The sequence below is a fragment of the Oryzias melastigma genome, linkage group LG12 (genome assembly GCF_002922805.2).
Source record: "Oryzias melastigma strain HK-1 linkage group LG12, ASM292280v2, whole genome shotgun sequence".
NCBI lineage: Eukaryota > Metazoa > Chordata > Actinopteri > Beloniformes > Adrianichthyidae > Oryzias > Oryzias melastigma.
In genome coordinates, this window is record NC_050523.1 from 28,477 (window position 1) to 44,335 (window position 15,859).

Here is a 15,859-nt window from a genome sequence, read left to right on the forward strand (position 1 = left end):
TAGCTGCAGGCCCCCTTGATGACTACAAAACAATGCATTGTGGAAAACTGTGTCCACAGTTCTTGTAGTTCGATGTGAAATAACTGAATGAAGGACATCAGTGTATTTTTTTACTTTTTCTGGAAGGTAGTGAATCACTGATGAAAAAATAAACAAGATTTCAAATAATCTGTGGTTATATTTGTTATTGTTGTCTCTAAAACTTAACTTTAATTTTATTTATTTATTTACAGTGCTCATGTAATGAATCCTGCGGCTATTTTATTAACAGTTTTACTCTAAAACATGTTAAAAATTAAGATAAAAGACACAACAGCACAAGTCATACCAGGAGGAGTGGCTTATTAACTTTCAGTTGAATGTTAAGGACAACCCCCAACTCCTTGATCTCGTACAGTCTCGTCGTTCGCCCTCATCTCAGGCGCCTTTCTCCGCCCCCCTTTCTCCGCCCCTCTTTCTCCGCCCCCCTTTCTCCGCCCCCTCCAGCAGCAGCTTAGTCCCGCCGACGATGCAGGCGAGGCGCCGGGGATCTCAAACACGCCTATAGACTGGTCTGAGATGGGCTACGTCAACGTTTCAATGGAAACCACTCTTACCAATCAGGAGTGATCTAGTTAGAAGGCCACGCCCCCAGAGCTACAAAACCTGTAAATCATTTTAAAGAATCAACGTGAGAAAACTGACTTTCTCTGAGGCGTCTGATTGGTCGATTTAGGACTACAGAGAAACATCAGAATTACCAAGACGATATTACAAATATATCGGATCTAGAATGTTTATTCTGATGACTGAATGTCAGAGAACAGCTGAAAGTCTTAGGGGTTCTGCAGGTACTTCCTGTTTGGAACGCCGGGGGGCGGGGCCTCTCAGTCCAGATCTCTTTGGAGAAAACACTAACGTTTGTGACCACGTCGACACAAGCTCCGCCTCACCTGGTTTTTCTGGGTTTCTACTTCCTGTAGACCTGCAGCAGCAGCAGGTCTTTGATACAGAGGGTATTTTATTTTGAAAAGAAGCTGTATCTGCTGCTGTCAAAATAAAATAAGTTACAGTTAAACTTTCTGTTTCAGTCATCGGAGATATTTAAAGTTTATGATGACGATGAAAATTTAAAAATGCATTCCCTTTAAGATCCAGCGGGACGTAGCGGTTCTGGCTCGGTTCTGGTCTGTAAGAAACTGGACCCTAAACTGGAGACCTTCATAGACGGCCAATGTGTCCGCGTGACTCCCTAGAAAACTCCCAAGATGCCCCACGGGCCGATCATGAGACCATAGACTGTAATCAAATCTCCGTTCATGTGAACAGAGCCGCTGACACAAAAACACACGTGCACTCGCGCGCTCACGCAAAAGTTCTGTTTCTCTAAGCAGCCTGACGTCAGAGCGCGGGCTCGTGCTGCAGACGCACGAGGCAGAGACCTGCCAGACTGTGCGCTCACCTGCGCAGTCATGAAGTCCCTGCAGCTGCCGGAGAACACCTGAGGACAGAGCGTCACGCGACGCGCTCGCAGCAAAGTTCCTGCTTCTTCTCTGTCTTCTGCGCTGCTTTGGCGCCTCCTGCTGGTCCGGAGGAACTCCAGAAGATGGAGCATAGAACGTATATAGAACTGGACTCAAGAAGTTTCTTCCTCCGATTTTCTACATTACATGAATGAAAAAGAAAAACCGTTTGAATCAAACCTACCTGCACGTTTTCATGACGGTTCTCACACTTTTGATGATGTGTTTGAGTGTTTTTGTACAAATTCTGTCTTGAGAAGAAGTGATTGTAGTGTACTCCGGATACAGCGGAACCACCTGCAGATTAATGCAGGGAAAACAAAGGAGCTGGTGGTGGATTTCCGGAGGCACTCCCACTCTGCACTAACGGGGGTGGACATCCAGGGAAGGGACATTGAGATGCTGGAGTCCTACAAGTACCTGGATGTTCACCTGAACAATGAGCTGGACTGGTCCAACAACACCACTGCACTCTACAGAAAGGTCAGAGCAGACTCTTCTTGTTGCAGAGACTGAGGTTCTTTGCAGTCCAGGGACCACTCCTAAAGACCTTCTATGACTCCGTAGTGGCATCAGCCATCTTCTATGGAGTGGTCTGCTGGTCCAGCAGCATCTCCTCAGCAGACATGGAGAAGATGGAGAAGCTGGTGAGGAAGGCCAGCTCCGTTCTGGGGCTGGCCTTCAGTCTGTGCAGGAGGTGGGGGAAGGGAGGATGGTAGCCAAGCTCTCACCCTTGATGAGGAACGACGCCTATCCCCTCTGTGACACGGTGCTGGCTCTAACCAGCTCTTTCAGCCACAGACTGATCCACCCAGGTGTCTGAACGAGCGACATCGCAGGTCGTTCCTACCTGCTGCAGTGAGACGGTACAACCGGAGCTGCTGCTAGTGATCCGTTTGATCCGTTTGCTGAGATGTTGATGCCATCGGTCACTTTATTCGTATTTTTGTCACTTTATTTTATACTCAATCCAAGTCACTTTAGAAATAAGTTGTCCAATTTCTGTAACATCCTCTCCACATTGCAATTGCTTCCTATTTTCAATTTCTTTTTGGGATTTTTTATCTCCGCACTATAACTTTGTTCTCTTTGTAAATATGTAAATTGTCTAATTTCCTATCTGCAATGCTGCCGTAACCCTGAAATTTCCCCACCGTGGGACGAATAAAGGACTATCTTATCTTATTTTATCAGATCTTATTAAAACATAAACTTTATTTCACCGGCAGAGAAACATTTTCACATTCTAAGACAAAATCATCTGAATTACAAAAATAGTAGCAAGTTTTTCCAGAATTCCCTTCAAATCAAGAAATGCAAACACATCCCAAACCCCATCAGGTCAAGATCATCCGTCAGCAGGTTAGACTGTTGCCGTGGAAACGCCCGCTCCACACAGCTTCAGCGTTTCCTCTAAATAAATATGGCTTCTAGTTTCTAGTTTCCAGTGCTCTCTGATTGGACGGCGGCGCCCTCCAGGCCGCTCTGATTGGCTGCAGTGATGATACAGTTCAGGGTTCAGTCCAGAACGGCCCGGAACGCCGCAATCTCCATCGGCCGCAGCTTTGCCAGCCGGGGCGGCGGCTGCCTGGCGGGCTCGTCGTGGTCGCGCAGCAGCGTGAGACCAGAGCGGCGGATGGAGCGGAACTGAAGCGGAGACAAGAGGTCGTCCAAGTTCACCTGCAGGGAGTCAGAAGAGCATCAACCTGAAGACCTCACAACCAGAACCGCATTTGGGCTTCACGCACCTCCTCGTGCACACTCCACGTGCACTGTGGCGGCGGCTCAGGGGCGGAGCTACATTCAAAGCCCTTCCTATGCAGCAGTAGAGCCACTTCCTGTGAAGGAGCACCGGCTTCCTGTTGAGATAGACAGCTGGTGAAGAACGTCACCTTTGAAGGGACAGGAAGAGGCAGCCAGATTCCAACAGGCCACACCCACTGGACCGAGACCAAAACCTGGAGTGACAGCAGACCCGCCGGCTAAACGCCGGGCAGTGCAGCGGTCAGCACTCCAACCACGAGGAGACACACCTGGAAGGTGAGCCGAGCAGTCTGCTGAAAAACAGGGCGGAGCAGACGGAGGTCGGTTCATGTTCAGATGAACAAGAACCACGGAGGGATGGTGGGACGGAGCGGCGGCTAGCGGGACACTTCCTGTTCACCACCTGACCTCTCTGGCGTTCCTGCTTCAGGTGCGGCTCTCACCTGTTCTCGCTCCAGAGTCCGAAGGTTGAGCAGGTGGATGTCACACGGCAGCGGCGAGTGCAGAGGCAGGAAGGGGCGGAGCTTCGGGAGCTGGCTGTTGCTCTGGGCGAACATGGTTATGGGTGGGTGGCAGAGGGAGAGCGAGTCCAGGTGGGCGAGCAGAGACAGGTGATCCGTAGAAGATCCTCCCACATCCTGCTGAGAAATGGAATTGAGAAAACCGTAAGAAAGAAACACACAAACGGGCCCCCCACCCTCCCTCACCTGAGGCGCCTTCCGGTCCTCCAGCAGCAGGTGATACAGACTTCCTGTCAGCTTGTTGTCCGTCACGCCCTGACCCAGACCGCGGTTATCGTCCTGCTGCAGCCGGCGGTCCAGGACCACCTCCAGCTCACCTGTAGGGGGGTGGGGGTCAGGGGAGGGTCACATGAGTGGCCCTGTGGCAGCAGGTGTGACTCACCTGAGTGCAGCGACGCCACAGCCTGGCTCTGCGCCGACAGCAGCGTCAGACGGCTGAGCGAGTCCTGCAGGAAGGAGGAGGAGCTCATGGGGTAGAAGTTGGCCTGCAGGGGGAGCTTCTCCAGAGTGCGGCGCTCCTGCATCTGCACTGGTCAGGGGGACCAATCAGGCCGCGGCTCGGCAGTGATGTCACAGGTTATGCCGAGAGAGACGCACCTGGAAGCCGTTGAGGTCGGTGTGGAAGCGGTTTCCGCTGGCGACGTCGCTCTCCAGTCGCATGACGAGCTCCCGGTTAACCTCCGCTCTGATGTCCACCGTGTTGGAAATCTCAAGGGATTTCCCAGAATGCCCTGGGAGAGACTCCAGGATCTTATCATCTCAATAATGACTGGTGCTCATGACCTTTGACCTATCACACAGACACGGCGAAGGCCGTTACGCTCCTACCCTCCAGGTGGTAGAGGCGGACTCTGTGCGTGACGTGCTTGAAACAGGAAGTGATGTCAGAGAAGATGGGGCCCTTGGAGACCCGGACCAGGGGGGGCTCGGAGGTGTAGGGCTGTGGGGGGAATGATGATGAATATGAGGACGGAGGAGGAGTCACAGGAAGATGGGCGGAGCTCACCTGCGCGCCCCCCTGCCCAGGCAGGAACAGGTACGCGCCGCTCTTGTCCCTGTTGGTCGTGGTTCCGTACCACAGGAACTTCACCTGGACCCGGCGGACCAGACCGGAAGAGAGGCGGAGCATCTGCCAGCAGAAGCAGAAATGACTAAACGATCATCAAACATCATCTCTGCCGTCTGGCTCCACAGGAAGCGATGCTGTCTGCGGGCTTTTATTGTGAAGGGCAGACTTCTATTGTGAAGGGCAGACCTGCAGCAGCCCCGTCTCCGCTGAGCTCCACAGCTGCAGCTGCTTGTTGCTGAGCGTCAGCTGGGCTGCAGCTTCAGCTGCTTCCAGGCGGGACACCTGGAAGTGCTGGGCAGCTACGCTCGGGGGGTTGCCGTGGCGATGGATGACGTAGCTGGAGCGGGGGGTGGAGCCTGCAGGAGCTTTGGTCACATGATACACGGTCAGCGACAACGGTGGAAGTTCAGCGATGAAGGAGAGCTGGGGAAGAAAAGGCGGAGTCACGAGGAGCTGCTAGCATCGACGGCGCCGTCGCTGGTCAACGCATCACCTGGAAGGCCTCAGAGGACGCCTGATGTGGCTCCACCCAGACCGCAGATATCTGAACAGGCATTGGCTGGGCCGTCTCCGAGTCGACGACGCGAGCGTCTGGAGAGCTGACCACAACACTGACGACGGAGGAGCGCCGCTGCTCGGTCGGGTTGTAGACGACCAGCGTCCTGAAACCACGACCGACACCTGAGACCGTCTCACAGCCGGGACACCATTCACAGAGATCTGCTGTCAGGCCACGCCCCTACCTGGGCTCGTCACTCAGCACGAGTGGTGTCTTCTGTGGAAGAGCATCCTGAGCGGGGATGACGTCATCCTGAAAAATGATCAGAGCTCGGTCAGTGGGCCGCACGCCACGGGAGCGTCACCGTCTAGCAGACTCGGGCGTCACCGTTTGCAGGAAAGGCTTAGACGGGTCATGCTGGTACTGGTTCTTGTCCAGGAGGAGGAGCCAGTGGGCGGAGCTCTGTTGGACTTGGCGCAGGTTGAGGATAGCATGGAACAACCTGTGGAGCGGACATGCAGTCAGAGGAAGCCACAGCCGGCGTGGGAGACGTGCACGTGAGGCTGATGCATTTAGAGGCAAGCAAACCACGACAACATGCTAGCAACGGGCTAACAACACGCTAAAAACATGCTAACATGTGAGGGATGGACACTAGTGTTAGATGTTACCGTTAGAGGACAGGTGCAATGGCAGGCTAATGCTAGACGCTCACACTACACGAGGTGGTACCTGTTCCTGTTGCCATGACGACGCCGTCCTTCAGCAGACAGCATGGAAGACAAGATGAAAGAGGCTAAAGCTAAAGCGGACTCCTGCATTGTCCACAAACACTCGTGTCTGCTCAGGTGTCCTCCGTGAGGAACGCTTTCACAGCTCATCAGAAACTCGACAGATGGAAAAGTTCAAGTCACTTTTCCTAAAACCTTCCAACAGCGTTTCCTTCAGTTTGAAGATCCACATCTTCTCTGCTCCTCGATCCATGACCACCTTAAGGAGGACATCACTCGATCACCCACCTGGTTCCATAGTCCACCACCACCGGATCCCGGCCGGTGCCAGTGATGCCATCATGATGCTGGAACAGTCCTAAGCTCCGCCTCCCCTCTACCAGGCGCTGGAAATGTTCCCGTGCAGGAAACCCCGCAACAAGGTCGCCATGGGAACGACGCATTTCAGCCAGCGTGAGACTGAAGAGGATCTCCGTGGCTCTGCGGGACGGAAGAACCAACCTTGAGGAGACACCAGAACCAGCAGGAACTGCACTGACCACACCCCCTCACCTGAGCGTGGTCTCCAGAGCTCTGTCCAGCCTCTTGTAGAACGGTCGTGACGTATAGTACCCACTCCAGTAGTGGTCATCCCTGTCGGCGTAGGTGAAAAAGTCTCCACTCAGCGTCGGCAGGCTGCTGTCGGCGGCGCCGAGGTGCCGATGGAGGGCAGAGAAGTAATCGGACAACGTACCAAAGCGTGCCTGAAACGTGTAACCACAGGCCGAGCACAGCGTAGTCTGATTACAGTGAATATTCTATTTACAGATCATAGTCTGAATACAGAGAATATTCTGATTATAGACCATAGTCTGATTATAGATCATAGTTTGTAATCTGATTACAGTGATTATTCTGATTACAGTCCTTAGTCTGATTACAGTGAATATTCGGATTACAGATCATAGTCTGATTATAGTCCTTAGTCTGATTATAGTCCTTAGTCTGATTATAGTCCTTAGTCTGATTATAGATCATAGTCTGATTATAGACCATAGTCTGATTATAGTCCTTAGTCTGATTATAGTCCTTAGTCTGATTATAGATCATAGTCTGATTATAGACCATAGTCTGATTATAGATCATAGTCTGATTATAGACCATAGTCTGATTATAGATCATAGTTTGTAATCTGATTACAGCGATTATTCTGATTACAGTCCTTAGTCTGATTACAGTGAATATTCAGATTATAGATCATAGTCTGATTATATTCCTTAATCTGATTATAGTCCGTAGTCCTAATATATTCCTTAGTCTGATTATAGACCATAGTTCATAATCTGATTACAGTGATTATTCTGATTACAGTCCTTAGTCTGATTATAGTCCGTAGTCTTAATATATTCCTTAGTCTGATTACAGTCCATCTTCTGTTTCATTACAGTTGCATCTTCTGCGTCACGTCCTGACGATGACCAATCAGACCCCGTTTTTTCAGAGTCCTCTGGCCGCAGTCTCCCCTCTTGCCCCACCCCTTAAAGGTGGCTGGTGCCTCACCTTAATGTGGAGTTCTGGGTGCTGGTCGAAATAGTCAAAGAGCTTCTGGTAGTTGTTGAACTGGGCGTCCCACTCGCTGGACTCCACATACCGGAAGTCATCCCCCAGAGGAACCAGGAGAACCGGAGTGCGGAAGAGGCGGGATTTCTGCCGGTACTGATCCAGCAGCAGGTGGGCTCTAGGATGAGACCAGTTGGATCAGAACCAGCCTGTCCTGAGACCAACAGGTTAAGACCCGGCACTCGAATGTCCTCGTCTGGGAGTGGCTACTCACCTTTCCTTGACATTCCTCTCTGTGATTGGCTGCGGAGGGATCCTCCACGGGCAGGAGATGCGCCCCCCCGGCAGACGGTAGAAGTCGAACTGGCAGCAGACGGCCGGGTTGGGGCCGCATGTGTGCGGCACATCATAGCTGTAGAAAGGCATCATGTGGCACGTGATGTCGCTGCTGTGGGAGGAGTCTGAAACAGGCAGGCGGACAGTCGTGCTCCTCTGATTCCAGTTTGTTGTTGTTTACTTGTCGTTGATGGTGTGGCGTTCCCTTACCCCAGCTCTGTCGCCATAGAAACTCCAGCGTCTTCTCACTGGCAAAATGCTTCTTGACTGCATAATGAATCCGCTGGATGACCATGTTACGCAGACCCGCCCCTTTCAACAAGTAGGTCATGGAGGGGGAGTGTCCAAACGGGTCTATTGCCCAACCAGTGCTGGGCTTCACTCCTGAAACACAAGGCCCGGGTCAGTGGGGGGCGGGGCACAGAAGCCCCTCTCAGGAGAGCAGGTCAGTACCCAGGTGAGTCTGCAGCCACTGGTGACCCTCCATCAGCTGGTCCAGCAGGGCAAAGTAATGAGAGTTGGCTTCATCCGCCATCACCCAACCGCCGGTCACCATCTCCAACTGCCCCGCCTCCACCAGCCTGACCAATCACAGACAAGACACTTCAAAAGAGAGGAAACTGAAGCGTTGGTTCTACTCCAGACGGTCCACGGACCTGAAAAGGAAGCCAGTAAATAAGATCAGTCAGTAAGAAGAACGAGAACCAAATGAGAAATGAAAGCAGATCAGTCAGACCAGATCCTGGAGAAACCTGGAAGCTGCGATGCTTCCTGTTCTGGAAACTAAAGGAGTGCTTCAGATAACAGAAACCTGAGTAGGACACATTCACTGTATATAAGAAGTGGACTGAGTGGCCCCGCCCCCCTGCAGTTCCAAACAGGAAGTAGCTCCAAGAAGCCAAAACCCCTCAGCCTTCGACAGAGAATAACCAGCTGGTAGTTGTTCAACTGGTCAGAATAAACATTCCGGATCGGATTCCTCTTCAACATCTTGATAATCCTCTTTTTTAGGATATTATTCTGTAGTTTCAGTAATTCGTGCTCTAAACTTACCAATCAGGTGCCTCGGTAAAAGTAGGAGGAGCCTACAAAGGTGTGATCTCTCTGGACCGTCCGGGGTCTTCAGGTGGGACGTCTTCCTAGTTTACAGTTACTACAACGGCGTGGGGCTGTCAATCAAACCTCAGACGATTGATTGACAGATTCTCCCATGTCACTTTCAGTGGAGGGGGTGTGGCCTTCCAACAGGCTCACTCATGAGTGGGGACAGAAGTTGCCATAGAAACAATGACTCAGACCAATCACTGTCGACTGGCCAACATGGCGGCATCCGTGTCGCTGAAGAATGGCGGCTGATTTGGCTTCAACTGGGGGTGTTTCACAGCTGCTCTCTCCAGCTCTATTATACAGTCAGTGGTTGGACAAGCTTCCGTTAGGGAGGCTGGGATACCCTCGGGGGTCAGGAGGAACTTCTCCACGTGAACTGAAGCAGCAGTCAGACAGGCTGCAACGGATCACAAAACTTGGTTCAGATCGTGTCACAGTTTCAGAGCCACAGGTCAGATCATTTTCAGAAAAAAGGAAAAATAATCATGACAAGTGGTACTACCACTAAAAGCCTGCAAACAAAGGCCTGAACTGGAAAAACTGGTTCCCAAACAGATATACAAATGGAGTGTCTGAAACAACAGACCGGTATCAGTTAGCAGATGCAGCAGCCGATGAACAGTTACTGCCGTGTACTTGTACAGCGGTTTCCTTCCTAGCTATGAGGTCTAAAGGACTGCACAGTCCCTTTGGCCATGCACAGTAACTCACTGATGGTGGCTCTACTGCCAAACTATGACACCAGCTTCTAACCACCAGAGGCAAAGTGGGGTTCAGTGTCTTGCCCAATGACCCCTGACACATGTTCAGACAAGACAGGAATCGAACCTTCAATCTTCCAGTCAGAGGTCAAATGTCCGGCCTCTGCACCACAGCCGCCCCATGATGGAGACATAAATGTATACACAGACTGTCGTAGGCTTCATTAAGAAATCCACTGATGACACGGTGCCCCAAACCTTTCTTTGCCCTTACCCCAACCAGAAACCCCGGCTTGCACTGGAGGTGGAGCGAGACTCAAGGCTTGCACCAATGCCTTCAAACCAGGAAACCCTGAAAGCTAAAACCGTCAGGACTTTGTAGAGGAAGTACAGGGAAAGAGTTGAATCTGCCCAACGGAGCCACAACCAAAGAGGGTGTGGCATAGACTACGTTGCACCACAGACTACAAAGAGAGGAGCAGGCCAGCTGAACTGTCCAGAGCATTACTTCAAGAAGAACTTCTAAGCCGGTTTGATGCAGACAACACCACTATAGACACAGTTACAGAGAGACAGACGTTAAAGAAAGTGAACCCTGTCGGCATCTCTGGACGGGTGCTGACCAACTTCCTATGGTGCTCAGAAATGTCTCTTACCTGTTCCTGAACCAGTCTCCCATGCCCATCATCTTTAAGACCTCCACTGTAGTTCCCATCACAAAGACCCTCCCAGCATCGTGGGTCAATGACCATCAGCAGATAGGACGCACAGCTGTTTGATTCTGTTCATTTGTCATGGATTCATGAGCGTTTTCTTGCTTCTGCTGGATCTTCTTGTGAGGTCATCCTCGTAAATGAAAAACTGTTCTCAACTGATCCTCGGGGTAAACTGAAGTTTTTATTTGAATAAAATAAACCAACGACAGTGAGGTACAGCAGGTTAACAGCTACACGTTCACTGAGGACTTGTCTGCACACAGACACCGTGGTAATGAAAGCCCGACAGGCTCTACTTCCTGAGGAAGTTTGCCTTGACTCAGACATGAACTTTAGTGCCGTCCCATTCCTAGTCCACAGAGTTCAGTATAATGTGGGTCCACCTCCTGCAGATTTTCAAACTTCAACTCTTCTGCGAATAAGGTTGAGGAGTGTTTCTAGGAATTCTTGACTGTTCTTCTAGAAGCACATTGGTCAGGTCACACTGATGTTGGTGGAGGAGGCCTGGCTCATCCCAAATGTGTTCTATGGGGTTCAGGTCAGGACTCTGTGCAGGTCAGTCCAGTCCAGACTCTCACCTCCATGTCTTTATGGACCTTGATTTGTGTTCTGGTGCACAGTCATGTTGGAAGAGGAAGGGATCGCTCCAAACTGCTCCTAAATGTTGGAGCATGGAGCACCCTCCAAACCCAAACTGCTCCATCAGATTTCCAGATGAAAAAGTGTTGGAATTTGATGAGATCCTGAGAGCGGAAAAGTTGGATTTATACACCTGTGATTAGAACACTTGATTCTGATCCTTTGGATTGGGAGACTTTTGGGAATATAATTCCATACTTCTCTGTATTCGATTCTATTTTGTTATCTCTCTATTTATAAGGTACTACAATGCATACTACGAGTACTTCTCTATTGTTTGTAGAAAGTCAAACAGTTCATCTCGTCCCAAGGATGTTGTGTGTTAAATTAACAAAAAGTAAAGTTTCATCGGTTCATTGGTCCGAATCGTTCGTTCGTTCGTTCATTCATCCGTTCATCCATCCTTCATCCGTTCATTCATTCATTCATTCATTTGTTCATTCATCCATTCATCCATTCATCCATTCATTCACTCATTCATTCATTCATCCGTTCATCCATTCATCCGTTCATTCATTCATTCGTTCATTCATCCGCTCATTCATTTGTTCATCCAATCATTCATTCATCTGTTCATTCATTCATTCATTCACTCATCTGTTCATTCATTTATTCAGCCATTCATTCATTCGTTATTTCGCTCATTCATTCATCGTTAATTCATTCGTTCATTCAACCGTTCATCCATTCATTCGTTCATTCGTTCAGTCATCCATTCATTCATTCATCAGTTCATCCACTCATTCATCCATTCATTCATTCGTTCATTCATCCATTCATTCACTCATCTGTTCATTCATTTATTCAGCCATTCATTCATTCATTATTTCATTCATTCATTCATCGTTAATTCATTCGTTCATTCATCCGTTCATCCATTCATTTGTTCATTCATTCAGTCATCCATTCATTCATTCATCTGTTGATTCATCAGTTCATCCACTCATTTATTCATTAATTCGTTCATTCATACATTCATGCATTCATTTATTCATTTGTTCATTCATTCGTTCATTCATTCATTCATCCGTTCATTCATCCGTTCATTCATCCGTTCACCTGTTCATTCATTCGTTCATTCATTCATTTATTCATTTGTTCATTCATTCATCCATTCATCCCTTCGTTCATTTCTTTCGTTCATTCATTCGTTCATTTGTTCGTCCATTAATTTGCTTATTCTTTCGTTTATTCATTCATTCATTCATTCATCCATCCATTCATTCGTTCACTCATCCATTCATTCATTCATTCATTCATCCATTCATTCATCCGTTTATTCGTTCGTTTATTCATTCCTTCATTCTGGTGGATAAGTGAATGAGGTCACATGGTTGACGGTTTTCCTTTCGGTGACAGAGACATCAGCAGATCCTGAATTAAAGACTGAATCTGGATCAGATGGAGGAACGTTTCCACTCGTTCCCCTGAGAACTGCTTCAGTGAAGAACCAGAACCAGAAATTGTCTTCAGTCCTCGGGTCAGAATCACAGAGAAGCGTTGAAGGTTACCGTTTGACCATGGCTCTCTTCTGCTCATCAATTTCGTTCCACCATTTAGAGAAGTAGCTGATTTCAGCCCAGACCATCTTCCTCCTGCAGGTCAGAGCATCACAGCATCAGCTGATGGCTGACAGGAAGTGGACCTCCTGGAGAAACAGGAAGTATCCTACCGGCTGTCCTCGCCCAGCTTCAGAAGCATGTTGTCGAGGATGTGCCGGGTCTGGTCCCGGTAGTACCCGTCAAAGGTCTTCAGCCAGCCTGAAACCATCAGCCAGTCGGTTCAGCCTGCCCGCCAACCCAATGAACACCTGAGAGCTCCTCCCCTCACCTGGGTCGTTGTGAGAGTGCGGAACCAGGAAGAGTTCCAGCGGCTGCTCCGCCCACTCGTTTCCTTGGTAGCTGATCTGGAAGCCTTGCTTCCACGCGCCGCCGTCGGGGTTATCGAAGGGCAGCAGGTCGTACACGTCCAGCAGCTGAAACAACAAACGTGTTCATCCGCCATGAACAACGGCTGCTAGCATGTTAGCATGGTAAGCTAACCTGCACGCTGGCGGGACTGTCCTTCTGCTGAGCCAACCGGCATCCAGGTAATGACTCTTTCTGAAAATGGGAGGAGCCTGCACTCTTATTGGCCCCGCCCTGTTTGTGGATGTGCAGAGAGTCTCGCAGCATGGCCACCATGCGGTTGTTGCTAACGAGGAGCCGCTCCAGCCTGTCAATCTTGTTCCGGAGGCGGGACAAGTCCTGCAGAAAGACGTGATTTGATCATTAGTAATGCAGATGTTTGTAAACAAGCCTGTTGTTGTTTGGAGGAAAGAAACAGGTAAACACAGGAGTCCAGAACCGGACTTCAGTCACTGAGCTTCAGTGTGAGCAGATTAAAGTACCTGGTCAAACTGTCCTGCAGACCACTCCCCTCTGAGCTGAGGCTCCGCCCCCTGCATTAAGTCAAGCATGCGGTACAGTGACATCACAGCCAGGAAAAAGACTCCTCCCACCAGCACGGCAAGCGCTCGCCCACTTTTCATCTCTGCAATAAAAGGTGTTTTATGGTGTCACAGGTGTATCATGGGAAATGTAGGAAGAACAGGATATCAGATCAGAACTTCTCCAACAGACAGAGACGTTTTTCTGAACCCACCTGGTTCTGACCAGGAGCTCCACAGAGACCGGATGACGGGTCAGCAGGAACCGAACCAGGCGCTCAGGAGGAACTTCTGAGAGAAGACAGTAGGCGGGTTTGAGATCACGCAGTGCTGTGCAGTGCATGATGGGTAGTTTCTGCTCTGACGTCACATGTCAATCATTATAAAAGGGGCGGGTCCAAGGCGCCTACCAAGGCGACTGCAGGTGGAAATCTGGTGCTGCGCTGATGGTGAACCACAATGCATTGTGGGAAACAGTGTCCTGACAGTGTTGCTGATCAAACAAAATTTTTTCCGGTTCCGGGTCACGAGCAGACGTGTGTCTCCTCAAGTCCTCCCTGCTGATGCTTCTCTTTCCAACCGATTATTTTATTTTGTGTACTATAATAATTTCTTTGATGAATACAATTTGCACAAATGGTGTATATACAGTAGAGAGAGAGAGAGAGAGAGAGAGAGAGAGAGAGAGAGAGAGGGAGAGAGAGAGGGAGAGGGAGAGAGAGAGATGTATTTTTTTTCTTTTTTTTCTTCTGTTTTAAATTAGAATATTTTGATTACCACCCTCCAAATCCAGGTCTGGAGGGCCTCCTGCTGGTTTTCCAGAAACCCTCATTACCTGCTGTTGATTACCTGATCAGGTGTGTTTGGCCAAAAAGGAGTTCAATGACAGGTAACCATGCAGGACTCCGCCCCTCGAGGCCTGGATTTGAACCCCCTGTTCTAGAGGGCCATGCTCCTCCGTGACGTCACAACAGATCCAGAACTTGAATAGATTGATTGTAGATTTTAACCTCAGAACTGGTAAAAACGGTTTAGCAAGAATAGATTGACTTTAAGAAAAATGAAATGTAGTAAATAAGTTTGATCGTTTTCAGTTCGGTAAAGTTCGAAAGATATTCACAGATTCGCACTTCCGGACTCAACAGCTCTTCAGAAAACCTTCAAGAATCGTCTTGTGTGACACAGAGACACATCCATTCCAAACGATCGTTTTTCTCCGTTTAATGAGAAGAGTTCTCTTCAAGATGCAGATGGAGAGACGCCGCCAAGGGACCGTCTACAAAGTGAAGCTTCCAGAAAAGGCCATTCTGTAAAAGTCGATAATCTCTCAGAAACCAATAAATATCGACTTTTATGTGAACTAGTGATGGAGATTCGTCACCATATTCATGCCAGAATAAAGATTTTGATTTTTAAAAAAGTTTAATTTATTGCTTTGATTTAATCAATTTATAATAGATATATGAAACATAAAAATAAAACTGAATAGCTCTTTGAATATTGAAGCTACAGTCAGCAAACTGTCTGTACTGAGCTCATTGTTCTTCAACGTTGATTATGGCAGAAATGTCCTCGGTTTTTCTTTTGGAATGCATGTGTAGGTGACTGTGTTGATACGACACGACTGAGACACTTGCTGTCATTTTTGAACGTTTTTCTGAACTGTCCGGAAGTCCGAATCTGTGAATATCTTTACTGAACTCTCGTTTTCAGAAAATCCAGAAACTATTAGTTTAAAGAAAAACAAGCAAATGATTTTGAACCCGAGACAGATTCATATCAAAGAACCTCTGGTTGTGCTCGTTTAACACCTCTGGGTGTTCGCTCACCTGAGCCGCCCGTCCGCCTCTCTTCCGGGTTGCACGCGCAGGAGGTCTCGTGCGCTCCTGTTCCTACACGTGCCGTCAGCGGGCTCTGATCCCAAAACTGTTTGTTTAGAAAAAATATGAAATGAAAAAAGATAAGAAAAGAACAGAAAAACTGTAAAGAACTCTGCGGCGCCTGCGCACTAACGCTTTGTTTTGCTTCCGGCTGGATTCAGCTGATTCAGCACAACTGTGACGTCGTTTCCGTTTGTTACACTTAAAAAATGAACTCCACACTAACATGACTTAATAGATAGAGCAGTTTACACATTATTACAGTCAAACAGGGAAAACTGCAGCAGAATCAATCAAATAATAAGATCAAAGTGAGGCAAACAACCAACAGAATGTATACAAAAGGGAAGTTTTTAGTTAATCATATATTGTTTTTATTTTTGTTTCTTAATGAGCTTCAATGATTCCAAACATAACTTGAATTTGT

General features: G+C 48.7%; 2 protein-coding genes across 9 annotated transcripts in view; both read right to left on the reverse strand.

The window, feature by feature from the left end:
- LOC112162977 (molybdopterin synthase sulfur carrier subunit) overlaps positions 1–1,574 on the reverse strand; it is a 2,572-nt gene extending 998 nt beyond the window's left edge. Inside the window, exon 1 of the mRNA XM_024299016.2 lies at positions 1,442–1,574. Within this exon, the coding sequence (XP_024154784.1) occupies positions 1,442–1,453 (12 nt within the window). The 5' untranslated portion in view covers positions 1,454–1,574. The remainder of the gene's footprint in view (positions 1–1,441) is intronic.
- Positions 1,575–2,697: 1,123 nt separating this feature from the next.
- Positions 2,698–15,649, reverse strand: man2a1 (mannosidase, alpha, class 2A, member 1). Of its 8 annotated transcripts, none has more exons than XM_036214419.1 (26): positions 15,382–15,649; positions 13,768–13,843; positions 13,514–13,656; positions 13,167–13,370; positions 12,955–13,099; positions 12,797–12,884; positions 12,636–12,719; positions 8,415–8,542; positions 8,172–8,345; positions 7,900–8,086; positions 7,626–7,803; positions 6,639–6,829; positions 6,375–6,566; positions 5,743–5,857; positions 5,600–5,667; positions 5,350–5,518; positions 5,043–5,279; positions 4,794–4,916; positions 4,616–4,727; positions 4,385–4,518; positions 4,170–4,233; positions 3,974–4,104; positions 3,710–3,907; positions 3,536–3,559; positions 3,251–3,361; positions 2,698–3,182 (listed from the first exon to the last, which is right to left on the reverse strand). In XM_036214419.1, the coding sequence occupies exons 3-26, from the start codon at positions 13,652–13,654 to the stop codon at positions 3,021–3,023; spliced, it is 3,360 nt and encodes a 1,119-aa protein (XP_036070312.1). In that variant the 5' UTR covers positions 13,655–13,656; positions 13,768–13,843; positions 15,382–15,649; the 3' UTR covers positions 2,698–3,020. The 8 variants fall into 8 exon arrangements, with proteins under 8 accessions (XP_036070312.1, XP_024154788.1, XP_024154787.1 ...); XM_024299020.2 differs by having other exon boundaries at positions 3,710–3,904; positions 4,170–4,311; XM_024299019.2 differs by having other exon boundaries at positions 3,536–3,556; positions 4,170–4,311.
- Between the last annotated feature and the right edge of the window lie 210 nt (positions 15,650–15,859).

What these genes read in the sequence shown, in the direction of transcription:
- man2a1 (XM_036214416.1), bottom strand. Translation starts at nt 13,654, where the DNA reads ATGAAAAGTGGGCGAGCGCTTGCCGTGCTGGTGGGAGGAGTCTTTTTC. An exon ending in GTGGCTGCAGACTCACCTGG is followed by an intron (nt 8,346 to 8,414) that starts GTACTGACCTGC and finishes CTTGTGTTTCAG; the next exon opens with GAGTGAAGCCCAGCACTGGT. An exon ending in CTAAGCCTTTCCTGCAAACG is followed by an intron (nt 5,668 to 5,742) that starts GTGACGCCCGAG and finishes ATCATTTTTCAG; the next exon opens with GATGACGTCATCCCCGCTCA.